Source organism: Schistocerca nitens, chromosome 2 (genome assembly GCF_023898315.1).
Source record: "Schistocerca nitens isolate TAMUIC-IGC-003100 chromosome 2, iqSchNite1.1, whole genome shotgun sequence".
Lineage (NCBI taxonomy): Eukaryota > Metazoa > Arthropoda > Insecta > Orthoptera > Acrididae > Schistocerca > Schistocerca nitens.
In genome coordinates, this window is record NC_064615.1 from 980,259,814 (window position 1) to 980,287,519 (window position 27,706).

The 27,706-nt window shown below is 38.5% G+C and overlaps 1 protein-coding gene across 2 annotated transcripts; it reads right to left on the reverse strand.

The window, feature by feature from the left end:
* Positions 1-1,391: 1,391 nt before the first annotated feature.
* LOC126234749 (WAS/WASL-interacting protein family member 3-like) lies at positions 1,392-27,706 on the reverse strand. 2 transcript variants are annotated; one of them, XM_049943497.1, is made up of 2 exons: positions 27,625-27,706; positions 1,392-1,880 (listed from the first exon to the last, which is right to left on the reverse strand). In XM_049943497.1, the coding sequence occupies exons 1-2, from the start codon at positions 27,637-27,639 to the stop codon at positions 1,518-1,520; spliced, it is 378 nt and encodes a 125-aa protein (XP_049799454.1). In that variant the 5' UTR covers positions 27,640-27,706; the 3' UTR covers positions 1,392-1,517. The 2 variants fall into 2 exon arrangements, with proteins under 2 accessions (XP_049799454.1, XP_049799453.1); XM_049943496.1 differs by lacking the exon at positions 27,625-27,706 and adding an exon at positions 24,607-24,691.

Here is a 27,706-nt window from a genome sequence, read left to right on the forward strand (position 1 = left end):
TTGAAGATGGCAGAAGACTCAGGTGATGAATTCCATCTGGAATGAGCATCAACCAACAAAGGTTATGAAAATGAGTGTTGTGTTCATTATGTTTTGAACTCTTGATTGTTGAACTAGTGTGCAGATGATAGAAAAGACTCTGTTAGTGACAAAATGCATAAAGGGAGCATGCCAAGTTGGTCCCCAGACTGTTGACTGATGATGAGAAGAACAACTGAGTGCTGATCACAACTTCTGAAACATGTGTAAATTAAACTTCCTTCTTAGATTCAGTCATTACCACAGTAGTATATCTCTGACATGAAGTTCCAAACCATAGAAATGCACCTCTTGGAGGCCCCTCTCTCAAGAAGGCAAGAGTGAGCATGCCCAAAAATGAAAACAATGCTAACTCTCCTTTTCAACACCAAAGACATGGTTCACAAAGGATTCATACCCAAAGGACAGATAGTGCATGTGGACATGGTTAAGAAATTTTAAAAAAGCTCATCAAGTCATGGAAGCAAATCACCAATACCTAATAATAGTATCACAGTAATACTCCTAGCCATGTCTATTTGCATGTCTAGAAGTTCCAAGCAAATCACAACTTGGCAACACTGCCCCAGCTACCTACAGTCCAGACCAGGCTCAGGCAGATTTTCCTGTTCTCGAGGAACAATATTAGCCTAATAGGAGTCTGCTTTTGGCACACTTACGTGATCTAAACCATCATAACAAATGCTCTAAACACGGTCCCTATCAGCAATTTCCAGGATACTTGTGGTGCATGAAAAAGTAACTGAGAAAAATGTCAAAGAATGAAAAATTTGAAGAATTTTATATGTTTGTAGTGATAGATGAATTTAAAAAAAACTGAATATAATTTCATTACTTTCCAGATTTGTCTAAATAAAAAATTTTAAGATATTAGAACGAATATTTAAGATGAATATAATCACTTCATTTTAACTGTAATTTTGCCCACTTAGCATATAAAATATATTCTATGTATTTATAAAACAGATTTATTTGAATTAAGTACAAAAACAGTAGGACTGTTACAGATTTATTGAAAAAGTTTGTCTACAAGATAATTATTGTCTTACTTTTGCAGGCGCATATTACCCATTAATGTTTTTAGAAGAAAAAAGAGGGAGATCATTACGTTCAATAAGATTGTCGGAAGAAACATTCAGTCTGTGTATTTTGAAATGTAGTGCATATTCTATGACTAAATTTACATATAATCACTTTTTAGCTATGTTTGCTTCTATTTAAAATCAGTGTGACAATCCAGTATACAAAATAAAATAAATTAAAATAAATATTTAAATGAAACAATATACCTTGAGATGAAAATAAGGGTTCAAGGTGAATCAGGATATGTTGACAACTAATGACTGACTATGTACTGTGGACTAAAACCACATATTTTTATCTTTCTGTTGTAACAACATTTTCTTTCTATTGGTTGAACATCTCAGGATTACAGTGTTCTGCATAAAGACGTAATTTTAATGTACATATGTTAAACATTACCCCCACCGTCTCCTCCATGGGTGAAAGAAATGTGGAGGAGGAGGAGGAGGAGGGGGAGGGGGAGGAGGCGGAGGATAGAAAGGTCGGTAGAAATAAGGAGGATAGAAAGGACGAGGAATTCCAACAACAACCACCCCTACAGGATACACAAAATTTGCAGTCTGCATAGTTTCTTTGGCATCTGAACCATTGTCTTGAACTGTCCTCTCTATCTCCAGCTCTCCATCCGTTTCTGTCACTGTCTCAGTTGGAGTGAAAGTTTCATCACTAGTTGATCCATAAAATGAAGGTGTCATAGTGCTGTCAACATCTTCAGAGTAAGCCCTCGACAAGATGAGTACCACAATGATAAAGCAGAGCTGAAAACAAATTAGGTACATAATGAAGTATGAATTAATAATAACACCTTTTCACAAAAGTAACAACCAGTTAATTTAAAAATTGAACAACAAAGATAAAATGAACAGAGAGAAAGAGAGTGTCCAATAAACTAAAAAATTCTGTATATTTTGGATAGTGTATTAGGATACATTCTTGTGATTTCAGAAAAATATTTCAGTGAGATAGTGCACTGAAGACTGACAAGTCGAAATTTTAAAAAAATGTGGAATAAGTAGTCCTGGATTTGATGCCACACAGCATTCTCTGGTGAGCAGCAGTTCAGTGCCAGACAGTTCACTTTACATGCTGTAGTATGGTAGTGTATCCTGTTAACTGCCATCTGCAGTGGCCATTACATCTCCAACTTGCATTGCAACAGAGGATGCACAGCTTGGACCAAAACGACAACTACGCTAGCATAAGCTTAGCACGAGTTGTATGTACCTTCTCTGAGGACAATAATTGCTGCATTATCTGTAGAGCTCTTAGGTCCTATCAAAGGGATATAGCTTTTCTTGATTTACCATATTTTATGGACTATAAGACACTATGGACTATAAGATGCACCTTAATTTTTAACCTTTTTTAATTACATTTTTATCATTTTTATTTTTAGACCAAAAAAAATTCTTAGTTTATAAAACCGAACTGACCTTTAAAATCCCTGAAAATCATAATTTGAACTTTCTTCTTCTTTTTATCTTTTTTTTCTTCTTCTTCCTCTTCGCCATCATCATTGTCCTCTTCATATATAAGATGGTCTTCACTGTCATCAAGAGTGTTACTTATGCCGCACTTCTTGAAAGATTTAATAATAATCTCTTCTCTCACTCTAGACCACGACTCTTTTATCCACTGACGCACTTCTTTGATTGTAGGTTGTTTTAAATTTCCTTCCATGTGATTTCAAGCTGGGTTTTATCCATCATCCATTTGTTCCATTCCTCCCTCATATGCACTTCAAGAGGTCTAGTTATAGAGACATCAAGAGGTTGCAATTGTGACGTAGCTCCTCCTGGAATAACAGCAAACTCTGTATTTCCCTGTCTCAATTTCTCTTTCACAGAATTTTTTGAATGACTTCTAAACTGACCTAGCACAAGAAGAGAACGCTTCTTCAATAAAGCACCTTCTCTTCTGCCCCACACTCTGTTAATCCATAATTTCGTATCAGCATTGTCCATCCAATCCTTTTCATGTACCTGAACAACAACACCTGGCAGTATTTCAGAAGGTTTTGGCATATTTTTGCACTTGAAAATGATCATTGGATTAAGTTTAATACCATCAGCACAACATGAAAGGACAACAGTGTATGGCATTTTTCATGTCCACTTGTTTTTATATTTACAGTTTTAGCACCTTTCATGGCAACAGTGACTGATACCCCAGCAGTTTGGCCCCTTAGGAATTCACACACATGCACTTACACACATGGCAACAGTTCTGTTACTCATCACATTAAATGTCAGAGGACTTTCATCCATATTCACTGTTTGGCTTAGGTCCACACAGGTTTTCTTTTGATGTTGAATCATAGAGCGGTGGAAAGACAATATTTTCTCTTCATACTCTTTTGCATTTTCTGAGATGTTTTGGTCTTGGTTGCATGGTAAGTCCACAAACACTTTGTAAACCTCTAGCACCAACCAACTCCACCCTTAAAGTCTGTTTAGCACTAGCTTAAGAGCATGTATTTGAATCATTTTTGTATTAATTCCAGTGTCATTTTGATGGGTCCTTGAATCCATTTCAATATGTCATCTTCTAGTTTTGGCCAGTTTGCATTAGTCCTCTATTTGCACATTTAGTCTTGTTCATTTTTTTCAGTTCTTCTTTACTAGCCTGCCAATCACGAATGGTTTTTTCTAGCGTGGAGGGCTGAAATGCCACTCAGTTGCTCTGTTTCCATGTTCTTCTGCATATGTTATTACTTTCAGTTTATAGCCCACATCATATGAATATCTTTTATTTTTTTCCATTATGGAACTAGCCACTAACAAAAATATTGTACTGTTACTGATAACATAAATCACTTTCAATTAAAGTTCACTTAGCCCACAGATTACAATGTTGCATCATACACTAGATGATATTCTGCTTTTGTGATGGTGAAGCAGGAAGGAGACAGTGCTGGCAAACTTGTGAATCCCTTCAACTCATGTTCGTTGCATCGGTGCACTGCTGCTACCAGTTGAATTCATTGTTGCCAGATAGAGATAAGTTTCCTGCAGCATCAAATATATGGCCATTTTTAAAATGGGCAGGAATTTTAAATCGCACTCTGGACATTTTTATATTAATTTCGAGTAAAAGACACACCTGAATTTTGGAGACAATTTTTCAACAAAAAAGTGTGTCTTATAGCCCATAATATATAGTAAGTTTTTTATCTTCTATTGTCAGCATTTGCTCAAGCAAATACTTATATATTAACTGATGACAAAAGCATGTCAATGATACTAACTTTATAATACGGCCTGTGCAAAGTCTTTGTTACAAACTAGAGGACATGTACAACAAATAATGTAACAATAATACCTAACAATAACACCTTCAAACACAGATCACATTAATTTCCTGCCTGCAATGTTCTTAAGTAAATAGTAAAGAGCAGAAAATTAATGAAGCAGTGCATACAAAATTATAGGTATATATCTGGATAAAAGCGTAAGATGAAATGAGGCTATGAAAGGAGCAGTGATTTTATCCACAGTTTTAGTGATGCATGGTTTTCCATACTTCTTAGACCAATAACATATTTAGCTTACAGCAGTTGGCATAGACTGGTAGCATTTAATACAACAAAAAAAAAAAAAAAACAGATGGCAGCATATGGTCTAGTTCGAAAAACAAAAGCTGTCTATTTCAGTGCATAATATTGTAGTCTAACTCATGATTGAATGTTATGGATGTGCAGCACATACGTGAAGATTAAAAAATTTCATTCCTAAAACCAACCACTTATCTTACTATACAGCTGATATTTCTTAACATTAAATACTAAAGTGTCCCAATATGTAATTTACAGCAACAAATACAACTGTTGCTCTTATCAAAGTTGGTCACACTTAGCAGTGGTCACTCATGCCTGCTTTGTCCTCACACTCAGAATTTCCACAGAGATATGGTGCATGAAGGAGTAAGTTGGAAGCAGGACAGATATATGGACAGACAAATATACTGCATAGGATGACTGGGTGGTGGAATACTAATTTTGAAGGGATGAGAAGGATAGTTGTGGGAATATTCCTCATTTTATGACACAGCAAGAGGTAGTTGAAGCCCTGATGTAGAATGCAATTAAGCTGTTCCAGTTACAGACGTTATTCATTCATTATGTTCCACAGACCCCATCAAGAAGTAGAACCTTCAGGGACATGGAATGAGTCAACGTATACATTAATGAAAGAGAAGAGGATACAATAGAAAGTTAATCCATGTACTGCATTAAAAGGAAACTATCACTGTACTGGTGAATACTATTCAACTTATAATAGCCAAATTTCACTGAGTAACCCAGAACGAAAGCTGCTACCCTGAAAAAAAAAAAAAAAAATAAAATAAAAATAAAAATAAAAAAATTAAAAAAAAATAAAATAATAATAATAATAATAATACTACTAGAGTGACAAGGGGACACTCTTTTCTGGTTTTGTGGTTTGTGAGCAAGTGTGCAAGCACTTTTATCAATTTTGTGCTCCCATGACAGAAATAATATGTATATGGTGGTTAATGTAGGAATGAAGTGATTTAATATACAGGTGATTTTGTTTGTATGTGATGTGATTCCATACAGTAGAATAGGCCCCTCATATAGTTCAGTTCTACAACAGCAGTCCATGGGACAGGAAGGTATATCATTACTACAAGAAAAGCTCTTCCTAGATGCAAACCCATCAACAGTTGGTCTGGTACACATCTCTGAATCCTTGGTTGCCCAGCTGCACACCAAAAACGTTGTTCTCTGAAGAGTAAGTCTGGCAGAGTGGAATAAGTGCACCAAAGATGCTGCTAGAAAATAGTAAGTCAGGGGAACCTGGCTGTCCTAGAAAGAACTTTCCCATGGCAGCTATTTGTTTGTTAGATGAATAAAGTAAAGCAATCCTCAAGTTTGTAAGACTAAACTCCATCAGCTGGAGGGTGCATGTGGATAAACCAATGCAAGTAAACCATGGGACAAAGGAGACCAAAGCCGTGGAAACAATTTAGAAGATGAGTTCTATCCAAATCTATTCTTGGAACAGCTGTTCTGTTGGAGCCTTGGAGGAATCAGCAACTGCTGCTTTTAGATGGTAGCCTTGCCAATGTTGGCTACTGTCACCTTGTCCACATTCAGTTTGCTGCTAACAGCATCACAAGTCTTCCATCATGGTGGACCAAGGTTCACTTCACCCCCCGAGGATACAAGTAAAGTGGACTGCCTGAGTTGTGATTGCTGAGCTTTACCAGCCACCAGAGAATCACTGCTACCAGCATCTGCGCAGCAAACTAGTCTCGAATGTGATAATCCTATGGTTTTCAAATGCCTTGTCTTACTGTAGATCAGAATTTGTAATGTCACTTAACTTGTAACTCAAGTGTTACTCATACAAAACACTCCATACAAATTTTGCTCTCTTTGAACAGCCAGACAATATTTTTTTTTTCTCCTCTCCCTCTTTCTATTTCACCCTCTCAGTTCATTACTCTCTATCAAGTTTTTTCACATTTTTTTCCACTCATTTCAAATTCTTCAATACATACACTACTGGCCATTAAAATTGATACACAAAGAAGAAATGCAGATGATAAACGGGTATTCATTGGACAAATATATTGTACTAGAACTGACATGTGATTACATTTTCATGCAATTTGGGTGCATAGATCCTGAGATATCAGTATTCAGAACAACCACCTCTGGCCGTAATAATGGCCTTGATATGCCTGTGCATTGAGTCAAACAGAGCTTGGATGGCGTGTACAGGTACAGCTGCCCATGCAGCTTCAACACGATACCACAGTTTATCAAGGGTAGTGACTGGAGTATTGTGACAAGCCAGTTGCTCGGCCACCATTGACCAGACATTTTCAATTGTGAGAGATCTGGAGAATGTGCTGGCCAGGGCAGCAATCGAGCATTTTCTGTATCCAGAAAGACCCGTACAGAACCTGCAACATGCGCTCGTGCATTATCCTGCTGAAATGTAGGGTTTTGCAGGCATCGAATAAAGGGTAGAGCCACGGGTCATAACACATCTGAAATGTAACGTCCACTGTTCAAAGTGCTGTCAATGCGAACAAGAGGTGACCGAGACGTGTAACCAACGGCACCTCATACCATCACGCCGGGTGATACGCCAGTATTGCACTGACGAATACACGCTTCCAATGTGCGTTCACTGCAATGTCGCCAAACACGGATGCGACCATCATGATGCTGTAAACAGAACCTGGATTCATCCAAAAAAAACAACGTTTTGCCATTTGTGCACCCAGGTTCATCATTGAGTACATCATCGCAGGCGCTCCTGTCTGTGATGCAGCGTCAAGGGTAACCACAGCCATGGTCTCCGAGCTGATAGTCCATGCTGCTGCAAACATCGTCAAACTGTTCGTGCAGATGGTTGTTGTCTTGCAAACGTCCCCATCTGTTGACTCAGGGATTGAGACGTGGCTGCACGATCCGTTTACAGCCATGCGGATAAGATGCCTGTCATCTCGACTGCTAGTGATACGAGGCCGTTGGGATCGAGCACAGTGTTCCGTATTACCCTCCTGAACTCAATGATTCCATATTCTGCTAACAGTCATTTGATCTTGACCAACATGAGCAGCAATGTCCCGATAGGATAAACCGCAATCGCGATAGGCTACAATCCAACCTTTATCAAAGTCGGAAACGTGATCGTACGCATTTCTCCTCCTTACACATGGCATCACAACAATGTTTCACCATGCAACACCGGTCAATTGCTGTTTGTAAATGAGAAATCCGTTGGAAACTTTCCTCATGTCAGCAAGTTGTAGGTGTCGCCACCGGCGCCAACCTTGTGTGAATGCTCTGAAAAGCTGATCATTTGCATATCACAGCATCTTCTTCCTGTCAGTTAAATTTCGCATCTGTAGCATGTCATCTTCATGGTGTAGCAATTTTAATGGTCAGTAGTGTATATTTGCCAACATTGTTCTATTGCCTGATACTCCATACTCACGTATCACTTTCCTGGATTTTTCTCTTTCAGGATTGTATCCACTCTGCAGCGTGTTTCAGTTGGCTTTTAGTTACCTGGCTGGTCCCAATACAATAAAATTGATTGAATCTCTTAAGCATAAACTAATACCATATGAATGAAAAATCCTTAAAGTTAGAGCCCCAGTTTGCATTATTTCAATCTGCACTGTGTCTGTGGAGAGAGCACATGGTTCTGGTGTCTAGCACGATGTAAAACATTACACAGTGTTGCGGGCATGTGGAGATAAGGCACTTTTCCATGTTTCCCAGAAGCAGATCTCGCATGTCTTATCTCTTCACTATTATCCTTACCACTCCTCAGAGAGCTGTATTCCACCACTCACCAAATCTACACCACATTCTTGTCCACCCCACCAAGTAACATGGCACAATAGTTAGCAAACGGCTTGCGTTCAGAAGGATAGTGATCCAAATTTCCATCCAACCATCCACATTCAACTTTTCTGTGGTCTCCCTAAATAATTTAAGGCAAATGCTGGGACGATTTCTTTAAAAGGACATGACCAAATTCCTTCCCCACCCTCTGCCAATCTGAGCTTATGCTCCATCTCTAATGACCTGGTCATCAATGAGTTTTAAACTATAATCTTCCATCCTTTCTTTTTTTTTCTTTTATTCCTTCCTTCTGCAGCCCTATGCCATTTCTGCATACAGCTATCTGCCTCATTTGTAATATCCTGAAAGAAGATCCAAGTTTAAGACTTGTCCCATACATTAATTAACCAATTAAAATTAATAAAGCCTGTTGAATGTGAACATAAATACAAAAACTGTAATTTTTAACATTGTCACTGGTAAGATGTTTAACAAGCAGACACTATAAAGCAAAATCTAATTTATTCCTGCATCTAAGCAGAAGTGTGGCACAAGGACAGTAAGTGTACTGCATCAGAATATTTTGTACCTAAAACTGAGGTGTTTGTCTAATTAGCCACCAGTTATTACACAAACTGTTAATGCTTTGTTGCAAACAGAGCTATGAAACACTCAACATAGTTTCTAAAAAACCATTAAAACCTTGGAAAATACAGTGAAGGTTTACAGATCATTATGAACAAAGAATAAATAGAATGGTGAAATTTCTAGAGTGACCAGGGCTGTATTTAGCCTGTGTGATGCCCTTGTGCAGTAATTTATTCTACACTTTCTGCTGCTAAACTTGAGCATTGCTATTGATTTATGGACTACCAACAATAAAGCTGTGTAATCATTAATTTCAGTTCTAAACTTCACTGAAGTGTTTAAATAACATATTACACAAAGTTAGATATTCAAAAACAATAAAATAACAACTACAGTACAATGGCTGCTTTTACTGAAAAATTACCACGGAAACATTAACCTTGGTCACAATACATGGTAAAAATACAAAGAAAATCATTACAATTTAATACTCTATACCAAAATTACTTCACTTAAATGCAAAATTTGGTCAGTCTCAAATGCATGATTCAATACCATCTAACCAAACTTTTCGAAAATATAGCAAACTTAGACAAGTAATTTCCTTCTCACTTTTGTATCTGTGAATTCATTGATCACTTCATTAAAACCCAGTCTGACTCTAATGCCTGGTCATATGGCTAGGACCAAGACTGACCAGTCGTTCTTGATTTTATGGCTCCAGCTGCCAGAGACTGTGGTGATGTGTGTGTGAGTTGTGTGTGTGCATGTGTGTATGTTGACCATTTTTGACAAAGGCCTTGTTGGCTGAAAGCTAACTTCAAAACAGTCTTTTTGTTATGCTTTCTGCACCACAGCATCTCTGGTATACAGTGAGTAGCAGCTACCCTTTTCATTATATTGTTACATTCCATTCTGGATTTTCCATTGTTTCATATGACGATTTCATTTTTCTACAGAATTCAACCAATCTGATCCTGTTTCTTCTTCAGGATATTTGTGTTTATCTTCTGAGTGAGGCGATTCATCAGAGAATCTCTTGTGTTTAATTTGGCATTTCTTTTTTTGGGTCCTCAGCAGCTGATTCCGAATTCCTGATCTCCAAAAGCTTATTTTCAGCTAAATCCTTGTGAACTGAAAAAGATGTCTGAAGCTCACCTAAAAACGTGGCAGGAGAATCATATACTTCAGCAGAAGCAGAAATGTCTGCATCCTCAGCTTGCAATTTTTTAATTGCTTTGCCAAACTGTTGCTGAATACAATCACACACTGATCTCATGAAAGCTACCTCCATACTACATAACTTTCTAAGGAGTCCTTCAGCTTCACATTTAACCCTACCACTCTCACTTTCAGAAATTGTTCTTAATGTAAACAACAGAGCTTTCCAATCTGCATTCAAACTTTTACAAGCATCCTCACTTGCATACCATCGAGTTGTAGATAGTGACTTCAGTGTCACACTTGCAGAATCAAAAAAATATTTCTAAGACATTCCATCTACCTTTAAAATCTGTAAAGAAGCTATATAAACCTTGAATTAACTCAAAAAACCGATTGCAGCTTGTGGGCCAACTACATAGGTTCAGCGAGTGAGCTGGATACGTAATGAAGAAAATTAGAGGGTTTCAGCACTAAGTCATGCTTTCAGGCCTGAATAGGCACCAGACATATTGGCTTCATTACTGTATGACTGACACTTACAGTTGTCAAATTTCAGTCCATGTAAATCTAAAGAATTCAAAACTGGTTCATGAGGCTCCTCTCAAATGTGATCTTAATTTTTATAAAACACAGGATCTTACAACTGAGAGCCCATCTTCATTTATGCACCGTATGTAATTATTATACACTATGTAATCAAAAGTACACGGACACCTGGCTGAAAATGACTTACAAGTTAGTGGTGCCCTCCATCGGTAATGTTGGAATTCAGTAACATGTTGGTCCACCCTTAGCCTTGATGACAGCTTCCACTCTCACAGGCATATGTTCAGTCAGGTGCTGGAAGGCTTTTTGAGGAATGGCAGCCCATTCTTCACAGAGTGCTGCACTGAGGAGGGGTATCGATGTTGGTCGATGAGGCCTGGCACAAAGTCGGCATTCCAAAAATCCCAAAGGTGTTCTATAGGATTTAGGCCAGGACTCTGTGCAGGCCAGTCCATTACTGGGATGTTATTGTCGTGTAACCAGACCGCCTCGGGCCGTGCAGTATGAACAGGTGCTCGATCATGTTGAAAGATGCAATTGCCATCCCTGAATTGTTCTTCAACAATGGGAAGCAAGAAAGCACATAAAATGTCAATGTATGCCTGTGATGTGACAGTGCCATGCAAAACAAGGAGTTCAAGCCTCCTCCATGAAAAACATGACCACACCATAACACCACCACCTCCGAATTTTACTGTTGGCGCTACACATGCTCACAGATGATGTTCAGCGGGCATTTGACATACCTACATCCTGCCATCGGGTCGCTACATTGTCTACCGTGATTCGTCACTCCACACAACGGTTTTCCACTGTTCAGTCGTCCAATGTTTATGCTCCTTACACCAAGTGAGGCATCGTTTGGTATTTACTGGTGTGACGTGTGGCTTATGAGCAGCCGCTCGACCACGAAATGCAAGTTTTCTCACCTCCCGCCTAACTGTCATAGTACTTGCAGTGGATCCTAATGCAGTTTGGAATTCCTGTGTGATGGCCTGGGTAGATGTCTGACTATTACACGTTACGACCCTCTTCAACTGTCAGTGGTCTCTGTCAGTCAACAGATGAGGTCGGCCTGTACGCTTTTGTGCTGTACGTGTCCCTTCACGTTTCCACTTCACTATCACGTCCGAAACAGTGGACCTAGGGATGTTTTGGTGTGTGGAAATCTTGCATACAGACGTATGACACAAGTGATACCCAACCACATGACTATGTTCGAAGTCCGTGAGTTCCATGGAGCAGCCCATTCTGCTCTCTCATGATGCCTAATGAGTGCTAGGGTCGCTGATATGGAGTACCTGGCAGTAGGTGGCAACACAATGCACCTAATATGAAAAACGTATGTTTTTGGGGGTGTCCAGATACTTTTGATCACATAGTGTACTTAACTGGTCATTTTGGGGTGTATCTGGTGTAGAACCTGCTATGCATAAAAAAATATTTAGGAGACATAACTTCATTACATATTTCTGGGGTCACTAATCTCTCCACAAGACGTATTAAATCTTGGTGTTGGTGACAGGTATGAAGTAAATCCTTTTCCAGCGTTATCAGACCTTGCTGTATGGTCAGCCAGAAAAGAGCAGTTAATTCCAGACACATCATGAAATTTTGTTTTTTCGCAAAACGAAACATCTCTTTGTCTCCACAAAATACTTGACCCTAGAAGCTAGCTTATTAACTACAGAAACGACTCTTTTCAGCACAGTTCTACAATACATAACTTCATGTTCATGCTGGGCGAGCAACCATTTGTCAGTTCGATTCAGCTCGTTTCCTCTGTTTTTCAATTTTAACAAGCAATCTCAGTAGATGTAGAATGTTCATGTCCAGCTATTCCTGTTCCAGCGTGTCTCCAATCACTGAAACCTGATACTGCGAACTGGGATGCATCAACAAATAATTTACAACATAAACAGAACAACGATTCTTGCGCAGGAGAATGTACAAAATATTCACGATTTATAATTACCCCATTCATCAAAACCCTCTGAAACAATTTTTTGCTGCAAAATCGCTGAGATCCATCGGCGTGTCGCTGTGAGCAAATTGAAAAATCAGTATTTTTGTTTTGATTAATATCATTTTTAACCAAATAATCCAGTGCTGAGCATTGTTTTACCAATAAAATGGAACATTATTTGGAACAGGAAAATCCGCTGCTTTAGAGAGTGTAGATACTGGACACCCTTTTGGAGTTCTGGAAGTTAGAACTTCCACATTCTGTTTACCAGTTAAAACTCTCATTTCGCCTACACTTTCAGAGCTACACTGTTCACTGTTACTGTTTTGAACCGCAGCCTCACCTGAATGCTCAGAGCCGCACGGTTCGCTTTCACTTTTACAACTGAAATATGAGTCTAGTCGCAGTATTTTCTGTAAAAGTTTACTATTCCTCTGCCTTTTCGGCTTTCTTTCGATATGCAGCACCACTGAACCTAGATCGTCCATCCATACCGCTTGCGTGAACTGAAAAAAAAAGTGTCTGCGATGTAGGGTGTTGGAAACTGAACATACAGTAGAATTCTGACTATCTGGCGTCGTGTGGTGGATGGTCAAGCTGGACAACAAACATGCCGGATAGGCCGGAATTTTATAAATTCCCTCTTCCGACCACAACAGTACGATTCGAAAAACCCTTTCTACATCAAAAAATTTTATTAACATTTTCTGACTTCCAAAATCACTACAACTTTATTTCATTTATCACTCATTTCGGACTCAAATTAAAACACAAAGGACCGCTCAAAATAACAGCGTAACAATGCACGCACTTTGGCCCTCTGATGTGCAACTCAAGAAAGGCTGCGTTCATAATGGCACCGATAACAGTCGTCAGACGCTGTCGCCAGAGATCGCGCGACAACATCGGACGACAGCTCAGTCACAGCGCTTCCGATCTCATTCGTCATCTTTTGGCCGGGTCGAGCACGTTGGGTTCGGTTAGGTTAGAATCTAGTCTTTTTATGAGGTATGTTAGATTTTAATTTCCTTGGATGGGATGGAAACTGCGACGGCTCTGTGCTTGGAGACAAGTGCTGCAATGCGGCGTTTGCTATTAATGAGATGCCGATGAGCTATATCTGTCTCGAAAAGAACGTTTCGAGTACCGTACACTCTGTCATCAGTTATTGGAATCACCAGATGAGTTTCAAAAAATACCCATGTATTACGAAAATATGTAGTTTCAATGATACACCGCACTAAGGATCTCTCCCAAACACATTGTTCAAGTTATGGTTTATTATTCTACAGTGGTGACTTTGGTGTATAAAGGTTTTGTCAATGAGGTTATGAGCACATAATGGTTAATTTACGTGGTGAAAGTAGATGTTTCTATTATATGATGAATGGATAAAATTTGTGTGTAAGCAAGTATTGTTTAATTAATGAAAAGTAGATTTGTGGTGTCACAGCCATGTACTTTCTTCTAAAAACGGTGTACGAAAGTGGTTCAATAAGTAATGCCCCACTTTTTTTTTTTAACTCCATTAATATACATAGGCAAATGTCCTTGTTAGTGCTTCACATTTGATGTTTGTTCTATGCACCTCTGAAGTTTCGAACCGTTCTGGCAGATGGCAGAGCCGTAGTACAGAGTCAAAATGGCACCTACATTCGACTCATGTTATAACCAGCATGCTGTTATTGAATTCTAGTGTGCAGAAAAAGAAACCATGGTGAAATCCATGAACGTTTGTGGGCAATGTATGGCGATGCTGCAGTTGATAGGAGTGCAGTTAGACGTTGGGTAAAGAAAGTTACAGCCCCAGGAAATGCAGAAACAGAGCTCCATGATCAGCCATGCTCGGGATGTTCTGTCACAGCCACTGGAAATCATTGCCTCATACACCCTACAGTCCAGACCTGGCACCCTCGGACTTCCATCTCTTTGATCCGCTTAAAGATTCCCTACAGGGAACACACTTTGAAGATGACAAGAGTGTCATGCAGTGAAAACATAGGTACGCCTACAGGACAAGAGTTTTTATCAGCAGGTAATACATGCTCTCCCACAACGTTACATACTGCCATAGAACATGATGGAGACTACGTAGAAAAATAGGACATGGACAAGACATGTTGATGTATATTGTCACCAAATTCTGACTCTTAGCAATAAATATACTCTGAGAAAAAAAGTGAAGTATTACTTATTGAACCATCCTCATATATTAATGCAATACTAGCAGTAAGTATATTCACATAATCAGATTCTAGTACTGAAAGCTTCGACACTCTTTGAACACTTGCCCAGTGGATTTGAGAAAGGATGTAACAGTATTTCTGGAGGCAGTTTTATTTCAGATTCAGTGTAGCTATAATAAAGACTACGGTATCAACTATATTACAGTGTATTTCAGGGAACTTGCACGGAGCATAGCTCCAAAGTACGACACAGTATAAATTAAAAATTTCGTAGTATCTGTGGCGCAAGAGTGAAAATATTAGCTTTTAAATTAGTATTTACGGCATTGTATATAACATCCAACACATCCCACAAAAACTTTGAAACTGTACTTTTCAGAATGCGGTATAGGTCTAATGATTGGTAAGATGTCAAATATCTAATTTCAAAATTCTAGCTTTACTTGAACCAGTATTGAGTATCAGAGTTTTTAATAGAGCTCAAACCACACCTCTAGGGAAGGACTACAAATCTAATTCGCTGAATGTATTTGAATTTGCGCAGATATATGTCAGTTAACTATCAATGATTGTCATTCAGCATACATGTGAAAGACAAACACTGAGCCTGGGATACTTTAAAACCTAAAGCAGTGTAAAGTGGAAAAACATACGTGCACCACATTTGCAAACCACTTCATGGAACAGAATAAACAGCCTACTAGCATAAAAACGCCAATGAGCAATAACAATAATTTGTGGACGGCTAATGTCCACCTATCACAACCCAAAAAGATCCATAACAGTAACTTTAATCATAAGATAAACCATCTTTGTTGCTTGAACAATTTCCGGTAAAGATTTTGCCTACTTGTCGTTTCCAATAAACCTGCGATTTCAGTAGAAGCTTATGATATTTTCCATCCTCCGGGTACCACAAACTATTCCTTTCACTAAACTTATCAGTTTCCCACATTCCATGTTTCGTGTCATGTTGGCCATTATGACCGAAAACCAACTGATTTTAATTTCATCGATTGTCGTCCGAAATCTGCACGTTCGGGCGATGAGATCGGCTACATTGCGACCGCGAACGAAGCGGCGCACTGATTTGAAAGGATCGACCTTCTTCGGACGATGTCGGTGGCTGGCGGAATCCACCGATGTCAGTGCTACTGTGACTGCAGCAAAGAACACAGTTTGCCAAGGCAGCTGCTCTCTACGTGTGTTCATTGTTGTTTTGAGCGCTTCTAAGTATCGTGTTTCGAACAGTAGTCCCAGTAATTTATTCAGTATTATAATTGTGACTCCAGATGTGTTACAATCATAAATGGTTCAAATGGCTCTGAGCACTATGGGACTTAACATCTGTGGTCATCAGTCCTCTAGAACTTAGAACTACTTAAACCTAACTAACCTAATGACATCACACACATCCGTGCCCGAGGCAGGATTCGAACCTGCGACCGTAGCAGTCGCGCGGTTCCGGACTGCGCGCCTAGAACAGCTAGACCACCGCGGCCGGCTTACAATCACAAAAGACGTATAAAACATAGTGGAAGGTCACGCAGCATTGTAGCCGGCAGCTGCTTGCTGAAGCCTTGTAAAAGTACAGTACGTACAATAAATTAATCCTTATATTATTATGGTGAAGTATTATTATGATATTAATTAAGTAGGCCGAATAGTGTGGAGGCCATAGGCACGAGTCGGGTAGTCGAAAGTCCACCGTACTTCGATGATATCGAATACAATAGAACCAGCTTCACTTTGACCAGTTATAATACTGTGAATTAATACCGAAATTTAAAGCTGAGAACTAAGTGAAACGTTGTGTTGTGTATGACGGAAACATAACCATGAATGGGTGAAGAAATTCAACACGATGCCGCACGTAATATCTCGTAAGCTACGTTATTACGTGGAGAGTATGGCTGTGTAAAACAGTGAACGGGCTGCCCATGTGTTCGAATCGCTCTGTTGACGGCTGCAGTTGGTTGTGGTCAGAGTTTGCGGGACGCAGCGATCCACTTGTTGAATGGCGCTCGTCGCGGACAAGTCAGCTTCTGCCCACTAAACATGAATTGCCGTTCCCCGACGCTCAACTGTTGTCATTATTTGCACTCGCTTTCAGGAAACAAAGAAAGTGGAAATATGAAATTAACACTAAATGACGGGGATTTACACCATCTTTGCAAGGAACTCTCGTCTTGTGAAGACGGATTCTTCAGTTATTTTCGAGTGTACCGCGAACAATTGGAAACGTCACACATGCTCATTCAACCGAAAATTTCAAAAATTGAAACAACCTAGAGAAAGTCCTTAGGTTCAGAGGAAAGACCAGTCAGTTTGTTTGAGGCAAGCGCATTATTTATGATGTTAATTGATTCTTCGTTCGCTGAATGGTAGAACATTATTTATGATAGAACATTATTTATGGTATAAACCTATTATTCTATTTTTCGTAACTATATATTTTCAAAATTAATAATAATCATAAAACGTGGAGCTATATAAATAAAATATAAGCTGAAAAATATAGTCAACACGGTGTGCAAACAAGTTTGGGCTAAACGTCAATCGTCAGTCTTCTATGCTGAAACAAAATTTGCTGTGGGAATCTCATAGACTCTTCCGCTTTGCTCGAACAGTCTCACGTATCAATCAAGGCATATGCAAATTATTTTACCTCATATGACGCATTTATCACTAACAAATAGAACATTTTGTTCCAAATATTCGGCCACTGGTGATTCACGCCACACCATCGCTTTTTAATTCCGCAGGGGAAGGAAGCTGTCTCCATCTTAGACACATGTGTGTGTAGAGAACTGTACAACATTTTACAACCACTGTATTTACCTCAACCAGCAAAGGAAATCTGAAAGAAAATTTAGTTGGGACTGATAGAACAGAGGCAATTTCCAAATTGCACTGTCAGCATGGATGTGAAGTATGTTAGAACTGAGCGTCCTGAAAACAGTGGCTCAAATTATTTTTGTTACAAAAACTTGTTTTCAGTTATACTGCTTGCATAGTTACGTTGCCATCACACCCAACACAGCGTTCATGTGGTTCTCGACTCAAAATTAAGGTATCAGTTTGAGTACAAACTGGCCATAGTGAAGTTAGTTCTGTTGCATTCGATATAATCAAACTGCAGTGGACTCTCGATTATCCAGAAAATGTGGACTTATGAAAATTGTTTCTTCAGTTATTTTCAAATGTCTCGCGAACAACTGCGAAGTTACATAAGCTCGGTAAACTGAAAAAAAAATTCAAAAAATTGAAACAAACTAGAAAAAGCCCATAGGTTCAGAGGAAAGATAGCGATTACAACCCCAGGATTATCGACGCTTTGACAGCACAAGTTTTGAAAACTCTGCATTTTTTCGCGAATTCATGTGAGGAAAATGTATTCTACCTCAGAAACCATTGTCGGGCACAAACATGCCCATCCCTGATGTGCTGACAGGTGATGAAGGGTTTAAATGATAAACGTATCTGATGATCCCTTTCCCCAAAACATCGGCCCTTGAAGAGCCTTCAAAAGCAATTCTCAATCAACAAAAATGCGGGGGCCGTCGTGTGGTGGAAAATGCCTTCGGTATACACACTCAAGAGTGACGAGGCTTAATAAGACCTATAGACCTACAGTCGATACCGAACTGCAGTGCTGTTGTTAAAGCTACATATTAGAAGCTTAAGCTGTACCACAATGGCACCACTAGCTTGTGCAAGCACATCATTATTTCAGCTGAACTGTAGTGTACACCACAATATTCATCTGGTGCTACATCAGTCAAATGATGTCGCCGTCATAAACAGAGAAAACACCTGTTTAATGTACAATTGTGTCAATTTTATTCCTTATTGCTGCCTTTTTCATCACATTTTTATAACCACAGTGCCGTGTATAGTACAAAAATACATCTGCATGAACCATCTCAATCAGTCTTTCTGCTTCTGCCGCCATCTTGCGCTCACTTGTGTGCCACGGACTTGAAAATGGCCAACTTGCCAGCTGTACACCACATTGAAGGGCGATCTAGCGCAGGCGCCTGCCTCCTTTTTGACCAGGACGATGCCGTAGGGTGCAACACTAGAGTTACAGGTTACACGCTCCCTGTTTCGCAGAGCCTCAATGCACTCATACAAGGAAGAAGTTATACAGGTGGACTAAAGAGTTTAATGACAGGTGCACTTTGTCAACACTTTGCCAATAAATTATTGAATGACCGACTGCTGATGCAATGAACATTAAAAAAACTATGCTTAAAAAATTTTCGATATCAACATTTTACCGCCCTGCGCAGCTACACATTTTTCACCTGTCTAAATACTGCTCTGGCAGTGACAGATGTGAATATTAACAAAAACACTTGTCATAGGATCTATTAGCATAGAGAGTAGCCGCACGGGATTAGCCGAGTGGTCTAAGGCGTTGGAGTCATGGACTGTGCGGCTTGTCCCGGCAGAGGTTCGAGTCCTCCCTCGGGCATGGATGTGTGTGTTTGTCTTTAGGATAATTTAGGTTAAGTAGTGTATAAGCTTAGGGACTCATAACCTTAGCAGTTAAGTCCCATAAGATTTCACACACATTTGATTTGAACATAGAGAGTAATCACTGGTCCGTAGTTGGAACACATTTTCCGCAAGGGAAACGGAACCTTGGACTAACGAAACATTATTTATTCCAATAGATGTATCAGCAGAAAATGTCAGTCCCATAGGAATAAATACAATTGTATTACAGAAGTGTTAATGCTGCTAAAGCTTATATTTTTATTGTAGTTATATAGATGTACTTGTTTAAATATTGACACCTTATTCAGACCTGAACAATCTTTGCAGTCAGTCAATGCCTCAAGCTGTATTTCCTAAAAGGTCGATGTTGCTGATTTCAAAATGGTTCAAATGGCTCTGAGCACTATGGGACTTAACATCTTAGGTCATCAGTCCCCTAGAACTTAGAACTACTTAAACCTAACTAACCTAAGGACATCACACACATCCATGCCCGAGGCAGGATTCGAACCTGTGACCGTAGCAGTCCCGCGGTTCCAGACTGCAGTGCCTAGAATCGCAAGACCACCACGGCCGGCCAATGTTGCTGAGTTATTCACCTTTAGAAGTAGAGAGAAGCATATAATATTAAATTAAGATTGGGCTATTGCTCTTATTCGAGACTCAAAAGCTACCTTCCTTGATGTTGACGTGGACCTCAATGAAGCCTACACACAAACCTCAGTACTACAATATCTACGCTTTAACAGCTGCCATCCCTTCTCCTATCAAACGTTCCTTTCCCTACAGCCTAGGCATTCACAACAAATATAACTGCCTTACCATGAATTCTCTCAATTCCTGCACCACCAACAATCCGCCCCTGCAGTTGAGTGGTCAGCACAGCTGACTGCGGCGTGGGGGACCCAGTTTCAGTTCCTGGCCCTTGGTGGGAGGACTGGTATGGGATGCAATCAGCTTCATGAGTCCAACTGAGGAGCTACTCAACCAATTAGTGGTGGTTCCAAGGTCAAGAAACCCAATAATGACTTGGGGAGTGGTGGATTACGATGTTCCAGTGTCTGTGTTATTGTGATTACAATGCAAAGTTCCTTTGGACATGCATGCATGTACAAAGGAACAGGCACTGTGGCCACTACATCCATTACGAAACACTACATGTATTCGCAATTGCGAATAAAGACAACCGTCAGCTGTAGAGTGGAATGACGACGATGAAAATTTGTGCCGGACCGGGACGTGGACCCAGATTTCCCGCTTATCGCGAGCAGTCTAAAGGAATTTTGCATCATAATCAGAATAACACAGGCACTGCTATATCGTAACTTTCTGCCGATACCGGGCAAGCGACTTTCAAGCACAGTGTCTGACCTGTTCGGGAATATACATAATGGATGTATGAGCACAGATCATAGACGCATGGTTGACGACATATGGAAGTTTGGGTCTTGCCATGAGTCATGCACGGATAGTCAAATGGCAAGGCGACTGCTTGCGATAAGTGGGAAATCCGGGTTCAAGTCCCAGTTCAGCAAAAATTTTCATTGTCATCATTCCATTCTACAGCTGATGGTTGTCCTTATTCACAATTGGGAATACATTTCGTGGAGAGTGGTGTGTTGGCCACATGACTCACCATGATGCATCCTGTGAGGCCATTAGCAGAGGATGACACGCCAATATGGTCGAGCCCAGTTGGCCCCACTAGGGCCAGAATACAGAACTTTACCTTACCTTTACCTATGCTGACAACCTCGCCCTCCTCCCCCACAACTAGTCCACAGGCCTTATTCACAGATAAAACTCCTGGGCAATATTCTCTTATTACTCTTTGACTGACATAGCTCCCACTTCCATTAAACTCAGAACAATTCCCCTTATCACTCAATACCACCCAGACCCTTTCTCCCTGATAGCTTCCCCATTCCACCAATTCTCACCTCCTTTGTCATTGTTGCTAAGGCCAAAACATGTTTATTCTACAGGAAAGTACAGTAAGAAAATTATTTGAGTAAATAACTTAACATCTTTCATAAGCCTCTTCTGGGACCTTGAGATTCACACCCTTACATGCCAATATATTTAAACCATAATCCTATTTATGATTATAAATAAGAGTGAATGTAGGATGAATGGTGAAATTCACTGGCACAGTACTTGATGCAAAAATAATTTACCTGTAGACTGCATTCCAGTCTGTGCTTCAGTGTGGAGTTTTATGTTATGGATCAAAAGTGTTAAAATGGTCGCTGGTAGGCATCAGTTAGGAAATTAGAAATACATAGATACCAATACTCAAAATCAGAGTAACTATTAATTACTCCTTCTTTATCAGAATGTCTGGACTCAAGGATGTAAATTCCAGATAACATGAATGTTCATATATGTTTATATAAAGGATTGAACTGAACTGCCTAATTGATGAAAACAGTTTGTGCATGAGTGAATGTGAAGTTCCTTTTTTTAGTGTAAAGGAGCCTTCAGTTTACATACACCAAAGAAAATCAACTGCTGACAGAACAAAAGTAGACAAAAATGTAAAATAATGTCCAATATTATCCAGTACATCACTGATAAAATACTACAATTCAATGAATTTCTAAGACATAGTAAACTATGTTTATATATTGCAGCTGAACTTGGATGCAAGAGGGAATAGACTCATAGTTTTAAGTTAAATAAATACAAAACTGTGAGTCTGTATGGTGTATTATAGAAAGATACACAAGGGTGATGCTGCAGACATTTATGTTAGGCTAGAAATAACATTCAATGCAAAAACACTGATTAAGTTGATGAACTCACTGTGTAGATTGACTTTTAATTGGCAGCAGTACAAATAAAGCTAGACACAAACAACTTAATAATAGCTGGCCTGAATGGAGCACCAAACAGTCATGGAGATGAAATGCTTTGTCATTTAGAAGAACTTCTGAATAACTTCTCAACAAACAAAAAACAGTTTATGTAATAGGAGATGTGAGCACGTACTTTTTAAGCTATAATAATGACCATATCCATATGAATGTGTCAACAATCAGAATAACACCTGACCCACACACTTGCATTGCCCTCATTGTTGTGAATTTAAATAGAGAAGAATTAGTGGTGAGAATATTAAAAGCCATAGAGCTCTAGCCACAGAGATTAATGCCAACCACAAAATAGTTCTGCACAGTGACTTACTCATTTCTAGAAGGAAAACTAATGGCATAGACTGGTAGTGGGTTAAAACTGGTGCCATTTCTATGAAATATTTAACCAAAGAATTTGATCAGGCATATCAAGTGGTAAAACACTAAGGAAAATAGACTATACAAATAAACTTAAAATTCATCCAGAAATTCACAAATAATAGGAAAATATGAAATACTTATATGTACTGTTCAGGGACACCAAACAGCAATACTTGCTAACAAAACACAAATCTAGCAGTAAAACATAGAGGGATCCCTGAACACACTAAAAGTACATTATTACGTTAGACATATAATGAATCCAGTAATATTAGTAAAATAGCATGGAATATAGTGAACAATGAATGTGAAAAGAGTATCAGGTTGCAAAAATATAGCATTAAGAGAAAACAGAATGGTGGTGAGTGAGGTGTTCATAGAGCATTTTAGTAAGACATACAGGGAAGACACTTATGAATCAGCACTAGTAATAAACTTAACTATCATGAGTAATTCATTTTTCATGAGGAGTGTAACAGAATGTGAGGTAATGAAAATAATATCAAAACTCAAAATAAAAACATGTAATGGCTGAGTGATACATAATCAGTGTATAAAAAGGAGCAACCATTGACAGAATTCAGTACAGGCCAATTTAATAGATTTCAGCACTTGGCAAGCTACTTGAAAGACAAAGTCTAGTTCAAATGTAATCTTTCTTCTAAAATTACAACCTAATAAACCACTTGTAGCAAGGGTTTCCAAAAAGGACAGTCCGCAATAACTGCAGTAACAACTTTTTTCCATTAACTGCTACACAGACTGCATAAAAGCAACAGAAATTATTGGGACTTTTATGTCTAAGGCCTTTGATACTGTAAATAAGCCAGTCCTTTTATCCAGATTAGATGCTTACAGTATAAGAGGAATGGTGCTAAATTTTCTCCAAGACAGAGGACAGTGAGCTAAAGTAGGTTATAAGATTGAAGGCAAAAACCTACCAGTAAAATCACCATACAAGACTCTCAGCTGTGGCATCCCATAGTGAAGTATTTTTGGGCATTTTTGTATCTTGTATATGTTAATGGCGTAACATAGTTACAAAACATGAAGCTGGTGAATTATGCTTACAATAAGTTATTTACTAGCTGAAGCTGTACTGAACAGCTGGTGTGATGAAGTACTTGTTAAATTATAGCCAGTCACAAGTGGTTAAAAATACTGAATCACTGTACATACAGCTGAAACATCTGATAAATATAAATTTCAATATGCTATGAAGGTTAATTATAAAAAAACTGAGCTGAATTCAATTTCCATAAGGTTGATATGATTTGGTATTAGAGATAGTTCATGTAGTAGCAAATACAGGATTGCTTAGAGCTATCCAATGAAAAACATATGTGAACTCATCAAACTTTATACTTGCAATGAGATGTGGAAAAAAGTTTAAATAACCTAACACAGCAAAAGGTACTTCTCTAAAACATTTGTATAAATGACATAGACCTAGCAAGATTTGGGTGAGGAGCTAAATTTGTATTTAGTACAAAGCAAATGTAATTATTTATATAAAAGTAGATGAAATCCTACAATTCTAGAGCCTCCACAGAAAAAATAATATGGCAGTATAGTAATGTAAATCAACAGAATACTGTCCATCAAAGAAGATCATTGCAACATCAAAATCATGCATAACTCTTTTTGAGAGTTTGTTAAGTAAGCTGCTGATATCCTTATTAAATCTCTTCTTTGCAGACTTTTCACTTCTAGCCTGTTACTGATATGGAACCACAACTTACTTTAATCACATTTAATGCTAGATCATTTAATTGCAGCATAAAAATTAGACACAAAGTGGCAAAATATATATTTTTTCTAGTTTTTTAAAAAATTGTCTAACTTCTTGTATCTCTTTTTGTCACATATTATTATTTTAACATTTACTGTTTACTTCATAGTTATAATTTCAAGTGTCAGTAATCTATTGTAATAATACCTAAACAAATAGCAACATACCATGAAAAGCTTGTCAGTTACTCCAGCCATAACATGACACAAAAACACAACAAGTGGCTGCAGCAGTGGCTTCTCTGACAGTACTGACAGGTTGGAAACCCAGTGCAAGCTATTAAAGCTCTGGAGCACTAACAAATTGGTTGACTAACCGTTTAGTGCCAGCCACACTACTTACACGTCTGTTTGTGCTGCCACTTAACACTCATTTTATAACTGGCACTCTTCAGACAAGTAGTACCAAGTCTGGTTGGTTGACATCTGTAGAGCAAAAATATGGAACTTCCCACTGAGTCTGCTCATATTTCAAAATGATTTCCATTGTCTTTGAGGAAAGTAATTCCCTATTACAACACTGACTGACAAAAACATCATTTCAGAAATTCCACTACAAATTTGAAGATGGAGAATAAGAACAAAAAATTTTGAGAGAAGAGATGCTTAATATTTTTTATAACAGTATTGAAAAAAGAAATGGCATAGGACAACATAACAACAATAAATCAGAAATGTATTCAGAACTTTTTTCTGCTAACAACAAAATAGATTTTGGTATAAATCATTACTCTCCTTAAATATATTTGTAGATACCAAATGCGAATTGTTTGCGAAGTATTCACATTTCTTTATTATGGTGATGTTAACAGAAACAGATTGTTATTATCTTCCTCAAACTGTCTTGTATTTTAAAGTAGGTTTAAGTACTGAACCATTTGCCAGTTATACTAGATACCAGAAAATCTGATTAAATAATTGCAGACTCAAAACTGAATGACCTGCTTCTTCTCACCAGCAACTTGTATGGAGCTTTTTTGGCGCAAAAGGAGGTGGTGGATTCAGAATGGCACGTAAAAAAAATTTATTCTAGATGTCAAGACTTCCTTTTCCAGCTGAAAAAATCTACTCCTAACTGTAAAAGATTTAATATTAGTAGAAATTCACATACCTGCTTCAAGCAGGGGAAGGTGGGATGCAGTGTAAGAGAAACATTTTTTCCCAAATTTTGAAAATTATATTTGTGAAAAATCAATTCTTTTAACTGATTTTTCTTCATAGAACCCTTAATGAAAATATAAATTTCACAGACGTAGCATATCTTTAAAATCAATTTATTTATTTGCATTAGTATCAATGTAGACTGTTACAGTGCACCCAGTCTGTAATAGTGTGCTAGAAAAGCTATATTCATTCAAGCTTCGTGGCATACTGAAACATGCACTGGGTCAGAATCTGATCCCAGAAGGTTGACTTTCATGTACAATGATTTTTTCAACTGAGCTATCCATGTACAGTCACAACTCAGACTTACCATTTTAATTCTCCAAGTACTTCTCTCTTCCTTTTCAGCATTCATTCACTTCATCAAAGCTTACATTACATTACACTATAGCCATATGTTAAAAAATTATATTTCATTTCATCCCCCCACTCCCCCCCCCCCTTTCACCAGTAATCAGCTGCAAAGAATCACCCAGTATCATTCTGGACTAGATCAACTTAGCCATATCCTTTGCCAGGGTTTCGACAATTTATCTTTGTGCCTGGAAATGCGAAACACCCTATCAACAGTCCTTCACATCCCTCCCTGCCATCTACCCAATCTGCAATACACTAGTCCATCCTTATACCAAACCCATTCACAACCTATTGGTACATGGTTTTTGTATGCCTGTGAACAGCACAGCTTCAAGACCTGTCCAATACAGCCACCCAGCATATCCACTCCAGTCAATGTCACAGGTTTATCCTACCCCATCAGCAACAGGACCACCTGTGAAAGTAACCATGTTCATATCAGCTCTGTTGCAATTTCTGTGCAGCATTTTACATGATCATGACCACCAATCACCTGTCCATCTGAATAAGTGACCTCTCTCAAATGGTAACTGAGAGCAGAATTGACCACCCAGTTGTAGAAAACACTCCTGGGCACAACATGCTCAGTTTCAATGACTTTTTCACAACCTGTGCAGTTTAGGTTCTTTCCCCCAAACTAGCTTCTCTGAAATACGTAGATGGGAGCTGTCCTTGCAACACATCCTTTGATGTGATAATATTCCAGCCTCAATCTTTGCTAGCTCTCTGCCTCACACTCAACTCCACTCCTGCCCCTGGATCTAAACTCACTCATCCTCCATCAACAGTTTCTTCCCTGCAGTCTCTCCTTTCTGTGTTCTGTCTCCCCCTCCCAATCAGATTCTCCACATTATTTTGCAATGCACGACCTTTCCAAGTGCCCATGCAGCTTTCCTATCCTATCTGATGCACCTGCTGTCTCGCTATCACAGCCATCAGCCACCTTTCCCCAGCCCTCCCTTTCACACATTATATTCTTCCTTCCCTGGCCCCAGTTATTGCTGAGCTGCAAAGCCAACAAAGTTCTCAGTCTTGTCTATGAGCCTTTTAACAACTCTATGCCTCTACATTTTGGAGAATTGTTATCTTTACTCCTTAAATTATTTGCAAAAATGACATATAAGTACAATTCTTGAACAATACCACATGACAATGTAGAAATTAAATGTTAATGAGTCACCATATTAAACGTTCAGTTTCCTTAATTTTTCATGATAAATCTTTAAGGATAATTTGAGAGTCTGTCTTGTGTGATACACAATTGTCAGTGATTGTATCATAAAGTACTTTCATTAATATTGACAACAATTTTGCAAAACTTTTAGTTAACTTCATCCACTTGTAACATACACAGTCATAATCTATATATTCTTAATATCATTGTAGCATTTGCAAAAGGTGATGGAGTAGTATTTTAAAAATAAGTAAATTACCACAATGTTTGAAATGTTTTTTCATATTACATTTTCTAGTTGTGAAAAATAATATGTAAAATGAACCATTTCATCTGAAAATTCTGCTTTGATACCCTCAAAATAACTCTAAGGGAATCTTTGGACGATTTAATTCTGCTGTCAGTATTCAATGGGAAATCAATGAGAAATCTAAACAAGAATTTACAATAAAGTAAACTGCCAACTTTACAGTAACATTTGATTCACCTACTTTTCCAGAGTGCATTGACTCAAGCTTCCTTTGATTCAAAGTAAGACTATGTACATCAGACACTTTTGATGTTTGAAGTGTA

Coding starts and splice junctions, on each gene's coding strand:
- LOC126234749 (XM_049943496.1), bottom strand. CDS start 24,636: ATGGCTGGAGTAACTGACAAGCTTTTCATG. Junction 1,881..24,606: donor TAACTGACAAGCTTTTCATG/GTATGTTGCTAT, acceptor ATTTGTTTTCAG/CTCTGCTTTATCATTGTGGT.